General features: G+C 37.1%; 1 protein-coding gene across 2 annotated transcripts in view; it reads right to left on the bottom strand.

The window, feature by feature from the left end:
- Window positions 1-21,069, bottom strand: part of FAF1 (Fas associated factor 1) — a 176,387-nt gene that overhangs the window by 143,062 nt on the left and 12,256 nt on the right. For both annotated transcript variants that reach the window (XM_054072454.1, XM_054072453.1), the window contains one exon: window positions 12,483-12,551. In XM_054072454.1, coding sequence (XP_053928429.1) covers window positions 12,483-12,551 — 69 coding nt within the window. The remainder of the gene's footprint in view (window positions 1-12,482; window positions 12,552-21,069) is intronic.

Genomic DNA, 21,069 nt, shown 5'->3' with positions numbered 1-21,069 from the left:
CAATCTAAAATACACTAGAAAAAATATTTCTTACCTTTTGTATTTTATTATATTTTCCACAGCACTAGATGGGGTCATTTATACTACTCAGTCCACAATTGCAATTCCATTGCAATTAATTCTACTCCTAATTTGGGCTAAACATGATACAATATTCTTACTCTAATTTTGTTACTTTCACATGACAAATGGTTTATCCTAAAGATTTCAGAATCCATTATTTTACCCAGTATTCAAACAAAATTCATGGATGATAAAACTCCAAATACTTTGTACAATGAGAAGCTTAAAAAAAAACAAAACCTAAAACTGAACAAATGTTATCCAGAGAGGAAAAACAAATAATTAAATGATAAGGGATAAAGGAAAGCATTAGTGAGACAAAACATGCATCAAAGGACCAAAAAAGTGAAAGCGAATCCTAAATTGCTTCCAAAGTATAAATCTGTGTGACAAAGGAACATATTTTTACACACAACAGTAAAGCAAAACAGGGGAAGCGCGAAGATTTATTAATTCCTTTTGAGCACAGAAGTATTTCTCACAATGAAACTAACTTGCAGCATTCTGCTATATGCACATATTTCAATAATAACAGTAAATGTTTTGAAACAATGCTCCCCTAATAATTTCCTTTTTGGGAAACAGTAATTTGGGCTTGTGTTTTCAACAGAGCTCGTAATAACAGGTAATGCCACATGTAGACATGTCAAAACATTTGTTCTGTACTGCTCATACTATGATTCAGGAAACTGGATAAGAAGTAAGAGAATACACAGCCTTTTCTTGTCATCAATTTAGAAGAATAAAAAGGTGGAAAATCTTGGAACAAATAGCAGAAGTTTTACTAACTGACAAAAAGTTTTACTATGCTGACAAAAAAAGCATACTGCAGGTATTAATCAAATGATGCATCAATCTAGATTAGTAAAATCAAGGTTTACTGAAATCAGATGTAATATAATCACTTCTTTCTGCCCCAAGGTATGGAGATTTTATAATCAGACTCCCAAGCAGAGGAACCCAGTTTCTCGGGGCTTTATGAAATTATCAAATCTTGCCTGTTACAGGCAAGTCTGTGATGTTATTCTAAACAAGAAATTCCATTAAATGTTCTGCAGAAACACCAATTATTATTTCAGACCAGAAGCTTTTTACAAACAAGATACACTACCACCTTCCTACATACATAGCTACCTTGAAACCATTACTTTAACAACTAATGACTGCTATGAGTTTAAGTTCTAAAAAATATTATTCAGTTTGGATTATTAAACGAATGCAATAATATTTAAATGAAAAAAATTACTAATTATGCCCCAGTAGTAACATAGGCAGCCTCTACCTTTGTTATGTTTGGCAGGCTTCTCAAGGCACAGAAATGAGTCAGCTTTTTCCTGTAGCTTGTGTTATACTTGCTGGCATTTCCCCAGCTTTGCAAGTCTCAAAGTATTTCCAAGCACTAGACGTGAAGATACACCCACGAAGTTTTTACAGAATGTCAGCATTTGTCCCCATCGTGGTTAAAATTTAACCAAAAGCTGTCATTGAACTACAATGAAATGTCTTCTATGCATTCTGCTTTATTTCAGCTTGCTTTCTTTAAAACAAATATACTTCATGAAAAGCTGCAAAACAATAGAATAGCTAATAAAGCAAAAAATTAACATTTCATCAAAAAATGCCACATGAATATATTCATACAGATGAGTCATTTCATCAGCAAGAGAGCACGCGTTGAAATAGTTTACAATTACCACTCTAGATGTGGTTTCCTACTTCTCTGGTGGCTTCGGCAAACTTTTTCCTGTAGTTCCTACAGTATGCCGAAATGCACTAGGAAGCCTTTCAACAGCTAAATACACTCCTATAATCCTGGGGGAAAACCCTCCATTTTGCACAGTTCTTTTATTTTATATTGTCACTGCATAATTCCACAAAACAAGCACAATCTCAATAATAAATTTATAATGAGATGCATTTTCCTAATGCAATGAAAATAAATAACGTAAACAGATTTATAAGAAGCTTATGGATAGGCATCTATTGGACTTGAAACTCTATTTCAGAAGGAACAAAGGAAAACAATCTACTCCAAACTCATTCATATACAAAGGAAGAAGAGTAGACCATGATGTGTCCACTACTTTCAGACAACAGCTGTCTTAGCCCCAGTCATTAACGACAACTTTTTACACTAATATTGCTTCATCTTCTAAACTAACAGAAAGGAATGCTTAGTACAGAAGTGTATTTTCTTACCCCTTAAAACATTAAGCTAGACAGCAGGAGAGTCAAAATTAAAAATTACTGATGTACTGAATTCCCACACTTCTACCACCTCTTAAGTATTTTATGTAAAATTGAATAACAACACTAAAATGTTGGGAATAGCTACCCTATGACAACATACTTTTTGTCCAGCCTTAATAAATAAACAAGTCAAACAAAATTGCTCTTTGCTAAAACATCCTAGTTTTTAGCAAGTACTAAAAGATGGGATGAAATTTCAGGATGCAAGACGATTCTACATGCCCTAGAAGCACCGCCTACAGACTTAGGGTTGAAAAGGTGTAATAACATAAAGTGTCTTATATAACAGTTTTCAAGTTAATCTAGCAGTAGTCAGCAGACTGCCTAATCACTAACCACTAATCAATAATAAAAGATTAATGATGTAAGATTTTGGAAAACAGAAAGACTTTGGAAAACAGAAAGTTCATTTTAAAGTTAGTCACCTGCAACTTGTCGCTCAGTATCTCTCCTCATACCCCCTGACAACCTCTGCTATACTGCTGGTACTGCAGCAACACAGGTCTTCCAGGACCAACCGAGGCGAGTTTATTTCAATAGAACTAGGACAGAACTGCTAAGATATTCAACAGTTTTTTAAGTAAATCCATTTTTCAAATACTCCACTTTGAAAGCCTAATGAGTTTAGATGACTCCTGGCTTCTGTGGTAAAATCTTTCACAATTATGGTTCACTTGCAAAACAGCCACAGCACTGGCACAGATGCTGATTCTTAAATTAAATAATTCACTTCATTTGTCTCCTACTCATACATTCCCAGCATGACTCCATGACAGACTAATCACTTGTCAAACACACTTAAAAAACATATGCAGTTTTCCGTTCAAGTAGTCACAGAGTAATATAGTACAAACTACTTACAGATACCTTATTATCAGCCACTTCATTATTAATATAGTGTAGAAATCTGCTCTTAAATTTGAGTGTCTCAGGACAAATTAATGTTAAGCAATCTTCATAAAAATTGCCAATACAGAGGTACCAGCCTCTGAAAACGCATATTTGTAAAGCGTAAGGCGGGTGGGTAACGGCTGCATGCAGCTACAGCAATACTTTCAGGCACTACTGTGATCTCATATGCCACTATTTGCTTATTCTCAGAACACAAACCTCTCTACTGCAAGAAATAAGAGTCTTTTGCCATGAACAGAAATCTAAGTTCATTAGTCCTATTCCTTGTCTGATCATTATTTGAGCTTATTTCTGAAGCAATTAAATTCCATCTGTTATTTGGAAAAGAAAGACACAGCTTACTTCACTTTACAGTATTGACAGTAAAGTTTTACCAAGAAATCTCCTCTGCTCTCTTTCTGGCCATAGATTCAAGTTTCATATGCATCAGTGCAGCAACATGGCTACAAAATACAGCCATAAAATACATAATCACAATCCTTTTCTTACTCTCCAGTAAATAAAGTAGATTTTTTTTCTATTAGAAAAATTACAATCAATAGGTATGAAAAAAACCTAACTATTTTAGATTAACATACCCCCCCTTAGTGTCTATAAAACTATCTGCTACACTGTAAGTTAACCATTACATTTGCTAAAATTGTGAAGGGGTAGAAGAATCTCATTTCTTCAGATATTGAAGAATTGTATCAGTTTAACAGGGACAAAACAGTGTTCATCTAAAAGACACTTTGCCCAAGTTATACCAGTTTTACCATATGGGAAAAATATTTACCCCATTACACCCTCCTTCAATCAGCAAAGTGAGAATTAGCTCTTTCTGATGAATCAACAAAACTGCAAAGCGTACTTGAAACAGCACTAATGAAAACACCTCTAAGGCCATGAGTCTTAACTGCTTTAAATAAAAAAAAAATCCCAACCTCCTTGAGCACTATCAGTTTTTTCATCCTCCCAAACTTTAAATTGAAGGACAAAATAATTCATGTAGCTAACCCTAATTCCTGGTTTCCATAAAGTTGTGAACTGCACATCTTTTGGCAGGATGTTTAAACATGGTAGACCAAAATGAGCCCTAAATAGTTAGTCACCTACTAAATAAATAGTAATTTTCTGATGTTAGAATTATAGCAGTGCCTTAAAAACAGGAGACAAGAATGACACTGCACAACACCAGTTTTCCACAGTGTAAGTTCAAGTCTTTCCAAGCACCGAGGCTTGCAAGATTTCTTCCATGAAATAAGCACCATGTTTCAGCAGAAAACTTTAAAGAAAGAAAAACTGTTTTCACCAAATTCCCAAGGAATCTTTCTCAGACAAAGCTCTGCCCCGGTAAGGAAACACAGTAATTCACTCATGGATGGGGGAAGAAGAGTTTCCATTTCTTACACATTCACCTGCCTTAGGACCAAAAAGAGAAAACCATGATAAACTGAGGAACCAAACCCTCTAGGTCTAGTACACAATTTAACTGTTATTTACTGGGGTAAAGTAGATTTTGTGAGAGTTTTTTTATGTGTAGTGCCAGATAAGATCTATGGGAATCTAACAAAGTTTTGGGACAGCAGACTACAGATGCAGAAAACAATTCATTTCAGTTTTCAAATCTCTCTCTATAGACAAGCCAGCAACTGCCCCCTTCCCAGCCTTCTACTTTACAGAGGGGAGCACTGTGAAACCTGAGATTCTTGGATATTGACTCAGTATCATCGGCTACAGCATTTGTTGCAGCTTTCATGGGTTTCCTTATAAAAATCACAAGATGCAGCGATGTTAACACGACCCAAGCAGTGTTTCTCAACCTCTTTTGAAAGAGCAAGGGTCATCCAAACAAGAAAACAAATCCAAAGACCACCTAAGTTTTTTTGAAAAAAATCCAAGGGACCAACCTATATAACAAAATCATAGGATTTTTTTTTCCAAAACAATCAAAAGTTCAGAACACACAAGTCAGACATTTGCTACTTTTATTCTCCCTTTTAGCCTGTTTGTTTCCTCCTTTGCACATGTTAGAACGTGTATATGACATTTTTATTGGGTTTGGCTCCATTTTATTTTAAACTCTAGTTGCTCTGGTGACCATTTTCTGACGTTTAACAGACCACTTGCAGGCAATGGATCAAGACTGTAGCTGATCCTGTTGTGTCTCTGCATCAATCTGTGCTCTCATCAAAGTCACGTGAAATGACTGTCACAGGGGCAATATATCCAACACTTTCCTACATCACCTGAGGTATCAGAAAGCAGTTGGGATTTGGTAGGACCATGAAGACTGCAATATCTTGCTGCTAGCAGAGGCAATCTTCCTTTCTTGAAGCACATTCGTGAAGTGACAAAGCAGCATTCTTATTCTGCATTCTGCAAGTAAAGGATCTGAGTTTCCTCCACGTGTATTAGCGGTGGTGTTCGGGTTTTTTAATAGATGAATGTGCACATAGCTACATAGAAAGCCATACCATGCTTACAACTGCCTACAGATCTGCACATTTTATATGGTCTTCAACATAGAAAACATACAAAATAACATCTGTTTTACCTAAGATGAAGGTATTCACAAGCAAACAAAACCAACTAATTTAATAATCATGTTGTTTTTCTTTAAGAACTAGCTAGTCTTCTTTACTATCACCCACTGCATAAAATATACAGCATGAATCTGAGCTTACTCAAAGACATGGAAATGCCACTTTGGGAGCTGTAAAAAAGCTGCAAAAATCAAAGAATGAGAAATGAAACTATTTTTGCAAGCACAGATCCCTAGTTTCACAGAAAGTACATTAAAGATTTCCCAAACAGATTTCTGTATTCCCTTGTAAAACAAAAGTTCACACACTAATTAATTGTGTCCTATTAGAAAAGAATACTGCTGCAGTTAAGACACACAAGAAACCTTCAACTCCTGTTTTTCCTGGAGAACAGGCACCAGGCCCGCAGGACACTTACCCCAGCAGGATGCTCATCCACCAACATTACTCGTCATTACCTAACTCAGATCTTCCTTTTTCCTTAGCTCTTTGAATATTGTACAGACAATTCGGTGCAGTAATGGCAAGCAAAAACTAACTATAACCAAGATCCAGAAGAGGACACTTGTCTAGGAGAAAAAGAAAACAAACCCACAACAACTTTAAAAGCTCCTTAAGAAAAAAAACTGAGATCCAAACCTCTGGTTTCTATGGGTAGATGTTCATTTGACCACAAGAATGTTATTAATAGACAGATAAGCTCATGTTCCTAACAGTGAAAATCCCTCAGCTCTCACTCTAATGAGAGAAGCATGCCATGAACATCTCCCTAGTCACTGTCAAAGGTGTGCTATACCCAGTATGCAACTCCAAAGTAAAGAAAATAGCAGGTCAGCAATACAAGATTAAAGGGGCCAATGTGATGAACACGATCACCATAATGCATAGTCCTGGTTCTCCAGCCACTGAAATACAGCCCACTTGGAAGGAGACAAGAGAGCCGCTAAACATATGACAATACTGTCGCACATTTAAGGAAAAGAAATGGCTCTGTGCCAAACTTAAATTAATCACCTAGTTTATGGAGGCACACTAATTCAAATTGATTAAAAAAACGCACAAAGAGATACCACATCAAAGCTTTTGCAGGGCAAACCAGTTAGAAAAAGAGACAAAAGACATCGTTAGTGTATTTGTTTTTACCAACTCGTACTGAGGTTCACTACACATTATTAAAAAAAAAAACAAAAACCTAAGTTAATGGTTAGAAACCAATAAAAGATACAAATAACAGATTGTTGATAGCTGTCAAGAGCCAACAGCCCATTTTCTGCCTAGGAACCGCATCTAAATTGGCACCTCCAACAGAAATAAAAACCAAAAATTGTAAAGCCCTAGCTAATTTTTCTTAGTTCAATTTATTGTTTGTGGGTTGGTTTTTTTTCACTTCTCTCGTTCCAAAATACAATATTACACATTAGTAAATATAAATATATAAACAAATCGGATACTTATATCTTTAAAAACCCTGACAAATAACTATTTTTTAAGAGGTTTTAAATGTCAAAGTAGCAGAAACCCTCATGTTCTGTGTCAGTTACCCATTCAAAAGAAAAAAAATACAGTGGAGAGTTAAAGCTGTATAAAAACAGTTGTACCAAATATACAGTTTTCTCCTTCCATGGTACAGAAACGCTTTCTGTCAGCTCACTCTTGGAAGCTGTGCATGACAGCAAGTCATCGCATTTCCAGGTGCACTAAACTGCTGAAGTTAGACTGCATTTTCAGCCTCTACCAGAATACAGAATAACAAAGTCAACCATGGCAGAAACACACTAAGGTCATTTTAAGAACATATTTTGAAAATTAAAAACTGTTGGGTTTCTTTGTATTAATCATACACAAAAAAAGATAATTCCACTCCACTCCCCGATTCTGATGAAATTTATTTTCTTCTTAAAGTCATGTTAAGCAGTACCTACATTCCAATGTCTACTGGCAAATACATGAAATAAAATAACTTTAAACCAGTGAACAGGAGTAACAACAGAAACGGTCACTCTGGAAGAAGTAGAAAATTAAGCATGATGAATCCTGCTTTTCATTCAAAAATCCTGTTCTGATTATCAGCACAGAGTCATGCGATATATGAAGGATTTGAGTTTTTCATTATATCTGTGACAAGTACTGGTAACCCAAGTTTTAAGCACATATGCAAGTACTTGATACAACGGGAGCAAAGAGCTCTCATCTATGTAATAGTCTCACATATATGAAGGTCCATTCTGCATATGGTCAAGAAGTACATACAGATTCTGGTATTAAAGGGTCACTTCCATTAAATATGTACCATCATCAGAAACATTTCAAAAGACACATAGCTGGGCTTTTTTATACTTTTATTGTATTGTCTTTACACAAAGTTTAAGAAATATTTATACTGTCATTCTTACCTTCAAATGTCAAAACAGAAGGTCATTGTTTAAATGGGGAAGCTACAAAACCACCAAATTTTACAACAGACAAGAATCCCTAACTTTTGCTTCCTCGGAGGCTAAAAATTATTGTAAATTAATAGATCTCAAAGAAATTACCCTCAGGAAATAATGTATCAACAATCCTGACAGGCATAAGCAAGTTGCTGGATCCATTTATTGCAGAACAGTTCCATAAAGATGAAGGCCTAAAGAGATTTATGTTATCTACCTTGATCTTCCATATCTTACAGAACATCTGTACCATTTCATCGCTTGGCCTATAATAAAGCTAGTAATTAGGCTACAGCATTCTAATACAGAAAAAACCCTAAGCTGCTCTATATGCAGCAGACTACCACAAAGGCCAAGCCATTCACAACAGCGGGGAACTAATTATTGGCAAGATTAGACTTCATGATTCCACCAAGCAATTTACACGCTGTTATTGCATATGAATTTCTCTGCAGAATTCTTGATCAATTTGATTTTAAGCACACGAACAAAGCCTAGCAACCAAACGTTTATGACAGTTTCCTACATCACTTCGAACAGTGACAAACTTGACTTGAGCATTGTAAAATACACACAAATTTGAGACATTTAAATCAGATTTATTTAGTTCCAATTTAAAGATAAATCAATGGGAGTTTATACTGTCTTAAAGTTTCCCATATAGAGGAATAGACATGAAGATTTTTAATTGGGAGTGGATAATCTTTAAAAGTCAAAAAACAGGAAGCTGGCGTTCCAGTTCTAAACTGAAAAGAAAAAATAATTCTGATTAATCCTTAATTTAAAACATAAGTGGCTATTAGAAAAATTAAAGCAAGAAAAGAGTTCCCAACACTTCACTCAGGTTTGGCTTGTTTAAAGATAAGGCCAAAAGTCCAAAAGATAAAAAGCACAGTAACACTCACTGAAGTAACAGCAAAGACATTGGTCACATTTTAACCCTTCATACTAAAATCTACTAGCAAGACCCAGGATGCGGGGGGAAAGTATGGAGAAAATAAGCAGCTGTAATATTACACCAGTGCAAACAAAGAAATCCTAAAAAAAAGCTTACAGAGAAACACAGTACTTGAAGCAGGACATTAGAATCTTGTTTCAAGCTCTGCTGTCTCTGTGCGTTCTGAGGTAATTCTCTGTCAGCCTACGTCCATAAGCACTTCGCTGTTCTGTTTTGGGACCCCACTTTCCAGCTCACCAGGACTAATTGTTCTTGGTTGCTTTGGCTGAAGTCCCAGAGAAATGACAACACACTTGAGTAGAGTCTCAAGGTTCAAGAAGCAACAGGTGCTCAAGGAAATCTTCAACCTGGTCCCTAGCACAGCCACTGACAGCGCACAGCTCACTTCCCAAACAGGAAAATGGAACTGAGATAAAGACAGCCTGAATGAAAAACAAGAAAGCAATCTCTTCCCAGACAAGAACTTCCTTAACAGTAGTTTTGTTTTTTCCCTGGCGCTGCAGAAGTGCCCCTGAACTTAGGCTGATCTCATCCTAACGCGACTTGCTTAGCTTCCTACTTCGTATTGCCCTGGGTGCCTCACAGCAGCTTTCCCAATCAAATACAGAGCTTTGATTTTACTTCCAAAATCATAGAAGTAATGGAATCCACATTTCTTTAAAACACAGAAACACCAAAAAAACCCCCACACTTATATGACTATATTTTACTACTACAGGTCTTTTTTCAAAAACTTTAGCTTGAAATAAGCCTCTGAATGAGACACACAAAATGAAGTGAAAATAGAGAAGACAGCGATGATGTTCTTCCTGTTTACCTAACAGATTGGTGGTCAAAGGATGATCATCACTGCTTCACTACTGTCTTCATGATTTGTGAACCAAGTCCTACAAATTTTATTTTCCTTACAAATCCAAAAAACTGTTTTGTTCTGCACTGAGTGAAATATTTAGTGCTAAGCAAAAAGACTGTTTTGATTTTGCATCTCAGCTAAAAAACTCCAAGATGTTTTGATTCAATCAAACCAAAGACTTTCCGCCTCCCCAGTTTCTTGGCACTGAGTCTGTCTTTGACTACTGAATCAAAAGTATAGAATAAAAAACACAAAAGAACTCCACCACATATTAACCATACATTTTTAATTTTAAAATTAAAAAAAGTTACATTTCTCATGTCATAAGCCTTTTTTTTAATATCCTGTTTTGACTTCTGAAATGCTAAAATCCTTTGCCTCACAAAGAGATGGTCGATTCTCTCTGCAGCTCACAACTCCTTTTCTACTTACATTCATGTTTCTTTTGTCTTCTCTCCACTTTCTTCACTCTTCTGGTTCTCACTCCCTGTTATTTTATCACGATTCAGTTTTCACTCCCTACTTTACAAGAGGGCTGCTTTCAATAAAAAGGAGCCAGCGTTCTACTAATGACAGACCCTTGGAGCATCTTCACTTTTACTCTCCCCAGTTTATATTTTTTCATCCACAACTTACCATTTCCTTTGTGTGGACCCTCTTCTCATTCATCTTCTGTTTAGTTTCCAGATCTATGTACTTTCCCAAAGTACCTCTCACATCTCTTATTTTCTCTCCTTTCTTACTTTCCATATGCCTCCTTTTTTAAGCTTGCATTTTGGGGTTGTTACTTCTTTTTCCCACTATATTCTACTTCTAGATCATCTAATCATCACTAATAAAACTAAGTATTTAAAGCTATTCTTGTAGCCATTCCCATAGCTTTAAATAATTCACTCTCCCTTTCTGCTTATTCTGGAGTCTCAAAAGGAAAAAAAACCCAAAACAAATCTCTTCAGTTGTTCTTCCCGTTTTTCCTCACAGTTCTCTCATTCAACTCTATCCCTGAGCTTTTATTGCAAAGCATACATGTAACAATTTACAAATCCCACCAAACCACATGCAACTGACTTAATGCATTGTACTGAGAACTTTACAACCTGAACAGAATGCATAAGGCTATTGCCTTCCCATAAACACTTTAATTTTCTAAACAGCCCATGCTAAGTCACAACAAACAACTGCCATAAAGGTGGTTTTAACCATACCACTCCATCAATGTATATTTGTGTTTTCCTGTTTGAGGACACTAAGTGTATACGCTCCCTTTTTCTTGCTGGTGTCTCACTCTTGCTTATACTAAGACACGTTGCAAAATAAAGACTTGGTATACTTTGGCAAACATTCATTTTAAATATTTAGTGTCAAGTATTTGGAGTCCATAGCATTTGTTTACAGTAGGTTACAATATTACATGTCATTTTAATCATTATGTCTTAAAGGAAACAGAATAGTCGCTCTAACAAACTCAGTTTAAAACTCCACCCTAACCTCTCTGATACTCAATCTGCAATTATTAAAATACAGAGCACATTTAAAAAATACGCTGGGAATACAACTGCAGCAGGTATTTGAAACTGTATCCATCATCAATTTTGGAAAATCTAATTTATTTATTTTTTAAAAATAATTTTCTGAGAATTTGGACTGATCCAAAGGTCACTAATGTGGAAAATTAAAAAAAAAAAAAAAAAAAAGGAGAAAATCAAATTATTGATTATTACAGTTTAAAGGAAGATTGCATGCTTTTTAATTTTGTTCCATTTTACTCTTTTTAACCTTAAAAAAAAGGATTAATAGTTTCTTTATTTATCCTGATAATCCTATGCAGAGTCTTAAAATACCTAAGCTAACTTCGCTTGCTTTATTGGTTTCCTCCTATTTGTTTGCACATTGAACCTTATTACAAACCAGACAATAGGGTATTTTTAGGATGAGTTAGTTGGGTTTTTTGTTTAACTGTGTCTGGATAATACTAAATCTAGATAAGGCATGGCCTTAGTCTCTGACTCAATTCTGCATACAACTAACAGCAGAAGAGCAACTATCTTACGTTTAGACTAAGAGTGTATGAAATACTGAATAAGTTGTTTTATCTTCCATTTCTTCCACAGGAACTTAAATCCTCAAAGATCTTGTGTGTGTACACAAGATGTAGTCTAAAAATGGTACCCTTAATATTACTACTTACAAAACTATGCAAACAATTACCCAAAAAGGAAACTAAGCACAACATGAAACTCTGATTTAAAGGAAAAGAAACAAATCAAAAAGGCACAAAGATGACCAGAGTATATCAGGGGATATAAAACTCAGTATCATGCTAACTTCACAATGAAGCTGTAACAGACCAGAAACAGCCTGCACAGAACTTGCTTGTCCCAGTCATAAAAGACATATCCAAATTTGAAATAAAGATAAAAGCTGTCTCAGCAAGAGAGCACGTCACTGGTACATGAAGCTGAACTATGAAGTCATTTTCTTAGAATACTTACCACTAAATCCCAGTTATTTTGTTCAAGCAATGTTATAGCTTCATCAATATTTTCAATACCAGTACATGCCTGAAAAGAAAAAGAAGCAGTAAACAGAATTAAGAGCATTGATCAGAGTATTAATTCTTATAATGTAATTCATTTCAGTAGAATGACACGAAAGGTATAGGTCTTTCATTTCTGTTAGGAAAGGGTAATCCAGAAATCAGATTTCAAGTTTTAAACATGAAACATTCGGATACAATTCCCTGTTCCACCATAGGATTCTTGTGTAACCTTGAGCAAGCCACCTAGGGAAGCAAGAGAAAGTAGTTATTTGTAAAATTAGGACAATAGTGCTGTGCCATAAAGGTTTTCTGAGACTTCTACATTCAATGTTATGAAACACTCATGGTACCTTAAAAGGAAGCAGTAAAATACTTAAAATTACGTTTGAGATTACTGAAACATTTTGTGCAAAGCCAGAAGCACATAAATAAACAGCACTGCCTCCACCATTATCTTGTACCCTTACTCACTCTGGGTGCTACACACTGCAGCGTACGAGGAAAAGAAGGTGGCAAGTATGAATGTTTTATCAAAGTGCAAATTTACCACTGCATGTACAAATGAGCACTCATTGTGAAACTATTTAAAATTAAGAGTATATCATGAAACATTTACAATGTCTTCCTTTCAGACAAAATGCTTTCATGTTGTTCTAGCCTTATACTCCAGCTTTACCTAGTTCAAGAAATCTAATACAATAGTGTTTTTAAAGTAGTGATAACATCTCATAAAATGGTACTGTAAATTGAGCTTAATTCCAAATGCAAAAGAGCACCTCTTTTCAGCTAAAACATGGATGCAGCATCCTGTTTTCTTTTTTTGATATCCATATCTTTTCAACTATTCAACTTCAGCAGGCAGAGTGCTGCTAGTCATTCTGCCATAATTTTGTTACCATTCACACTGAAGGATATTAGCTGTATTTTACCAGAGGGGAAAACTGGAAACAGTTAAATTTCTCTTTGGAATTTAACTTTCATTCTAAGTCAAAGCCATGCTCTGTATTCAAGTGCAAAAGATGAGTTCAGACTTTTACAAGAACTGAAACATGATCATGTTCCCTCTGCTCCACCATACAGTTACATAAGAAGTTTATATAAAACTACATTTAAAAAACACAACCTTTTAACATTAATACAGAGTTAGACAGCAGCAGCAAACACATCAGTGTTACTGATTTCACAGATATACAGTCCTGTTTGTCCATTATGTGATAAGAGAAAAAAGGGGCGAGGCAATAAAAACAGACACTTTTTTTCTCCCAAGACACAAAAAGCCATCAGGTCATACATTTTTCATGCTCTGACTTTTCTCTCAATTTATAACAATTAAGAAATATGAAGTAGAAAAGAAATCATATAGAAATTCAAGTCAAATTGTCTCCTCCCAAATTCAACACTGAAGAATTCCATGCATATGAAGCATTACATGCAAGATGTCTACACAAAATGGACCAGCCTGGAGGACTGCGAGGATCACAAGGAGACATTTTAAAGATGCTTTTTTGAGGTGGTAGTTTCTGTTGATCCACAATGCTCTCATGGCCAGACTGATTCTCTCTGGAACAAGACAAAATTTCTTCCATTGCTCACAGCATGTTGTGTTAATACTGAATTTCTCCCCACTTTGCACCTAGAGTGCTAAAAAATATTTTTAAAAAATACAGTTTTGTTCTTCAGAAGCATCATTTTGCCTTCTCTTCCATTACTTCTTGCAGTTACTTCTGAAGTTAAAAACAAGACAACACTTTGACATATTCCCTAGCAAATGTAAAGGCTGTATGCACTTATGCCAAGTAAGCCTGAGGAGTGTAGTAGGGCTTGAGCTTTTATTTCTGAAATCACAGGAGGGTTCATACTACCATAAATCTGCCACTGACATTGATATCCCTGTTGCAAAGTCTTACTCTATTTAACAAAATTAGCCTACCCTTCGGCCCCAGCACACAGGGAAAGGAGTTACCTCACCACCACGGAGGCAGAGTCATAAAGCAATAACTTCACTTGTATGTCTGCATCCTTCCTAAACCATCTTGTTGGTGATTTACAATCTAAAATAGAACCCTGCTCTTTCCCTTTTAGCAAGGCAGAGTCATAGGTATGAAAAGGAACTAAAAATTTAAAAATCATCAGAATTGTAACTAGTCAAAGAAAGCAGTCTTGTTAAAAACCCGTGGACTATTTTTACAGTCACTTTTAACATCTAATTTTAAGGGGTTCTAAAACTTAAGATTTCGCTTTCCAGATGGACTATTTTTGCTAGCTGTCAATAAAACAGAAAACAAACATTGCTGAATGACAACAATGAATGAATGAGTGCTACTTATAGATGTAAACGTAAAACATCCTGGTAATGTCAGAGTTGCAAGAAACAAGTGTTTTTCAGAATAATATTTCAACATGAAGGAGAAGAATTGATTCAGACACCACACACGGCCATATACAAATCCCCGCCTACAGTCACAATCCATCACTGGTTTAAACATCAGCAAAACTGAAGAAAGAAATTAAATTTTAAAAAAATGTTATTTCCCTTTGACTGCATGATACCACGTAAGATGAATTCAAGAAATTGGTTGGTGCTTTTTGAATTTCCCTAAGAAAGTAAGCACACAAGATGGGTAGTCATCCCTCGCTGGCAAGCATGACGTAACAGCACTCCTGGAGCAGCAGATGAGTCCCAGAAAAACCTGAACTGCTTCTGTCTTTGTCTTCCATAAGGAAGCACACACAGAACATCAGCAGGTTCTGTAAGCCATAAAACTCAGTCTGGCTCCTAATGGGTTTGTCTCTCATCTCTAATTTCCAGGGATGATTTAAGTTTTTCCGATGGCCGTAATATTTATAAGGGCTGTTTCGACAGACTTCTTTCCATGTCACCTGGCAGTATTATCATGAAATTTGGAAGAATTTAATTGGTATTACTCCAGGAGTTCAAATATTGTTTGTGGGGACACCTGGGCAACATTACCCTGTATCGTTTACATTTTTAGAAAGGTAGACTAAAAGTCACAGGGTTTACATAAGATTTTTTCCCCCTCATTTTTGCGTCTTTCATTCTATTTAAGCAAGAAACAAACAAAAATACTTGAATAGGAAAAAAAAATGTTAAATTTGCACAGAAACAGAAGGGAAAAAAACCTTCAAAATACAGTAAAGTAGATAAGCTCCAAAAATGCATCTTTGTTACTAAACAAGTGAAGTGATACTGGTTGAGGAGAATTTTTTATTTACAGATTTTATTCAGCTTTATTTTCATAACAGATCTACTTAATAAAAGGCACTAAATATTTTAGAAGAAAATTCCTACCAGAATATTAATAACTCTTGATTCAGTCAACAAGCAGCACATCCTCCAAGTCATCAAATTGGAAGAAACAAACTACCACTGCAAAGGTAAAACTTTCAAGGCTCACCGATTTGTAAGCCTTTACACATCAAAAAGAACCAAAAGGATATTTTTTTAAGGACCAAGGGGAAGAAGAGATAGAACAAGTTCTTTCTCCTCCTCTCTGCATTACTCTAAATCTAGAATTTTCACCCTTCAGAGCAGCTCCAGCTCCAGAGACTGCAGTCTCTTCTTTGTTTTTTTCAGACCACACGAGGAAAATGAATGTGAAGATGAGAAAACTATTCTTTTGCACTGAACGCATACAATCAGATTCTGAGGATAAAGTTATTGAGTGTTGAAACAACTTTCTTGACATCCTGCTCTTCCATGCCAGGTAAGTATTTCCACCAGGCAGATTTAGATTCTCATATAATAAAATTTCAGAGCACTTCTCAATTTTTTTTTTTTTCAGATAGCTTCATACATTAACCATCACCTTAGTGATGGAGAGCTTACCCTTGGAAAGATTCACAGCTAACCATTAGGGGTCCTATTTAACTGGTACAGTAACCTTAATCACTGTTACATAAACAAAGCAAAGTAGCCACCAAGGAGACAATTCAGTAGGAAAAAAAGTGGGAAGGCAGACAGACTTCAAGGCATGCAAGACAAACCTAGTAGGTGCTTCCAGAAAGCTATAACGCAGTATGACAGACTTGCTCTTCTAAATTCCTTGCAGGGTGATCTGACCCCAGCAGCCGTAACAGCTGGATCTGGGTTTTGAGACCCTCTGTGACCCCCACCTCAACAGCACAGTCTTTAGCCTACCTCCACATCATAGGAAAGCAGCTGACTTCCCCATCTGGCGGCAGCTGCTGTTGAAAACACTCCTCCGGCACCTGCTGCAGAGATCCAGGCAGTTGTTACACAGCAAAGCTGGAAGGGACAACTGCTGCTCCTAACACAGAGAGCTGGGCTGTTACTTCTGCAAAAGCTGGGAAAGCAACAGACAGCTGTTGCTGACTCAAATACAGACTCTGGCTACTGTTGACCAGACAGATAGTGGGTGGCAGTTGTTGCACAGAAGCTGGGAGCAAATGGTATTTGGCAGCAAGGCAGAACTCATCTCACCTGTGGCAGCATTCCCCTTCTCACCAAGGCAAAACACAGCAATCAAAAGTATCCAGGACGACATTCAACCTAACAGCCAGTAGCTGGATAAGCAGCACATAAAAGTGTCTTTCTCAACATTTTTGTGGAACAATTCCGTATTTCCTTTGACTACCAACAGTACCTATATTTTCTTCAAACAGGGGCCATCGCTAGGGTAAACTCAAACTACGATTTACCCTAGAACATTATGCACAATAGGTTCCGGCCCACTAAAGTCAGGTAGACAGATGGCTGTGAATTACACTGTGCACCACTCTCTCCTGTAAAGGTCAGTTGGAAAAAAAAGAATAATCTCTCTTTTTGCCTAGCGAATCTGCACTCTGCAGTTAACATCCTCAGAGGCAGCCTTCTGCAGTAATTTAGAGCAGATGCAAATACAGGTACCATGCTCGGTCCACATACTGAAAGAATAAAATTGGAGCCATAGCTCCAAGTACCCAGAACAGCAACAAGCTCAGACAACTGATCTCCAGGGTCACACCAGTTGTCAACTACAGACTTTTTCCCCTCTCGTTGATACCACATCCATCTGTCTCAGAATAAAAGACTAAGCTGCTGTGATTCAATCTAATGCCTAGTCCTCAGACACTGAAACAGCTGATACAAACTCTCCTGTGCTGGATGAAAAAGGAGAAAAGAGCCTTCTGTCATCAGCATTTTCTTGCAACTGTAGCTCAGTCTATCTTTTTAACGTTTATACACAACTAGGATGGCCAAAAAAAAAACTACATTAAGGCACCAAAAGATTCAACAGGTGAGATCATCTAGGAAAAAAAGTTTTCACCCTTTGGGATCTCCTACCAAACCCCAGGAAACCAGCATTAATACATTTCCATTCACAGTAATTGCACAGACAGCACGCTATGAAATGCTTAGGTTTGAAAGTACCCAGTAAACAATAAATTTTTATCACTAGATACAGCAATGCAACAAAAGCTAACTGTACTCCATAAAGACATATGAGGTTTTAAAGAGAAATAAAAAAAATGCTGGCAAAGAATAAATACTGGTATAACGAATTCAGTATCCCTTTGGTAACTTCCTCTTCAAAAAATAAGGACTAAGAGCATGGAAAACTCTTTTCATACAGGCCACTAACCTCCTCAGAAGGATGGCTGAATTGTCCAGGTCAGCAGCTTAAAAACAAAAAACCACTCAGAGCAGTTCTTAACAGCATGTGAGATACAGCAAAGGGTATTACTTATCTCCTTGCATATTTCCCCTGCCATACAGCAAAATTTAGTTTGCTGGTTTATTCCCCTTTTCAATTACAAGCAGACAGATCAGTTCACAGACACACTTCCTGACAGGTTTTGCATATCTCCAAAGACAGAGAGTCCACAGCCTCTCTGGGCAGCTTGTTCCAGTGCTTCACCACCCTGTCTGGGAAAATTTTGTTCCTTGTATTTAATTATGATTTCCCCTTGCTGTAAGCTGTATCTGTTGCCTCTCATCCTTCGACTCTGCAATTCCAAGAGAAATCTGATTCTATATTGTCTGTTATCACCTACTGTAGAGCTGAGACAGTAACTAGATTCCCCTCTGAGCCTTCTCTTCTGGGCTACACAAACCCAGCTCCCTTAACTCCACCTTTCACAAAAATCCTCCAGCCTCCTGCCCTCCTAGGCAGCCCTCCATCAGATTGGCTCCGCATTGTCAACGGAGGGACTGATACTGGACGCAGTACTCCTGGTAGTACTGGTCTCACCAGTACTGAGCAGAGGGGCAGAACATCTTCCCTCAGTTTCCTGGCATACTGCAGGCCACCCTACGGCTACTATTTCTACTAGAAGAATCTGTAATTCTCTTTCTACACATTCCTAATAAAAAACAGGTTTCTGGATGTAATATATTTAAGCAACCCAACCCTGAGTTTCCTCTTTCTAAAGTGAAACAGTACTTTTCTTCCTTTTCCCATCCCTTATGATGGGAATGACTTGGTAATCAAACATAATAATTAAAAGTATACAAAGCATCCAAGGGCAGCCCTGGATAGTATGTTGCTAGAAGTCAACTCAAACCCAGAAAGCTGGAGGGCACTGATTCACCTATGACATATTTTCTTGAAAATTCACAAGGGCTGTTGTGATGGCAACTACCTCAAAGAGATGGAAACACTGTACAGCACTTTTTTACCAAAACCAAGGTAAAGGTAAAGCAATATGCTCAGCCAAGCTAGTAAATGCTTTAGAACTGCAGTATCAGCCTTAGGATCTGTGGGTAAGTCCACTCTAGGCTGTCAAGGCAGATTCGGACACTCACAAACTGAGATCTTTTGGTACCTCGGCTCTTCTCATCCCAGAGTCCCACCTGCCACAGGACTGCCTCCAGAGACTGCAACACCAGCTACATAGGCACCCCTCTGTGGCATCCCATGTCATCCTAACCTAGCAACAACCCTACCAAAGTAATGAGACTGTTCTTAATATGAGTCATTAGTGGTTATTAAATTAACTTTTACTTCTTTCTGTTTCAGGCAAACACTCAAAAAACCACCATCCAGGCATATCGACTGAGACACAAACTGAAAGGTCACCGAATGCAAGCATCCAAACGAAGAGATAAGATTGGTTTTTTGTTTTCACATCACTCAGAAGAGCATCTGTTAAAGATTAGGCAGATTCACCAGCTGTTCACTTAACAAAAACAAGCTAATAGACTTATCAATATCAGAAATTGAGAAAGGGTCAAAGCAAATAAGCCAGGCTAAAGTTTTGCCCAATGAATTTCTACTCCCACCCTCAACTATTTACAAGCCTCACCGTTCTACTATTTGAGCATCACCTTAGGCAAAACTCCAAAGCAAGGAAGCATCTGTCCCCTTCTACAAGAGGAGGGCGGGGCGGGGGGGAAGAAAGAATGGTATTTCTGAAGGTCACAGAAGGCATTTCTACCTATTAGTTACCAAGCAGACAAGAATGAACTTTGCCCATGCTCTAAGACGACTGCAAGCTTTCCGAACAAAGCAAGCAGGGTACAAAGTCTAAACTGGTAGCATTAAGCTCTAACCACTTCTTAGCGGGACTAGCTAAATTGGCACCACACTAACCACTTTCAAATGGGTTCCAGCAGACTCTAAACACTCTCAAGACTCTGGAGCAAATTCTGCTTCCAGAATACTATGCAGGCACATCCCGAGGAAGCCCATAAGCTGAGCCAAGACATGAACTATACTCCCCCAAAACCCATGCTAATACTCTAGCATTTAGGCCAATTGTACTACATAAATAGAGTAGCGCTCAAACTGAATGAAAAACCAAACTAAAACAAAAGTCAGGTCTCGTTAATTAGTACTCTGGACCACCAAAGCCATTTGTCTTTCCTGAATACAGCCTTTACCCAACAACTACAAAATAGTTAGGATTATCCCAATGATACTGTGCTTGGCTAATGCCTTAAAAGAAGTATCTCAGTGAAGGTAAAAAACTCTTGATTTCCAGAACCACAGTGATTTTTGCACCTACAGGAGCGTATGTTATCACATACAAGGAAAAACTGACAGAAAACAGAAAAAAAAACACAGGTCAGACACACACTTTTGCTAACCAGATATTTGCAGTCATCTTTTTCCTCATGGACTCAAGAGCAGTAGAACCTTAAAAACAACTAAAGAATAAATAAAAGCCACTTTCTAGATAAGCACACAAAGGAAGGAGTACTAATCCATACCAAAAAAAAATATTTTACTCAACATTCCACAAATACTTGTACTTTTTTGATAAAGAATAGGACCACAAGGAATCGGCCACAAAAATGGTCAAGAAGGGTAGAACACTCTCCTACAAGAAAAGGCTGAGAGAGTCGGGGCTGTTAAGCCTAGGGAAGAGAAGGCTCCAGGGAGACCTTATTGCAGCTTTTCACCTTAAAAAGGGGTTTATAAGAACGATGGGGACAGACAATTTTAGTGGGGCCTGTAGTGATAGGACAAGAGGTAATGGTTTTAAATAAAAAGAAGGTAGATTTAAACTACATGTAAGGAAGAATTTTTTTACAATGAGGGTGGTGAAACACTGGAACAGATTGCCCAGAGAGGTGG

This window comes from Cuculus canorus, chromosome 8, assembly GCF_017976375.1.
Source record: "Cuculus canorus isolate bCucCan1 chromosome 8, bCucCan1.pri, whole genome shotgun sequence".
NCBI classification, from domain to species: domain Eukaryota; kingdom Metazoa; phylum Chordata; class Aves; order Cuculiformes; family Cuculidae; genus Cuculus; species Cuculus canorus.
This window is presented reverse-complemented; position numbering and strand designations above follow the sequence as displayed.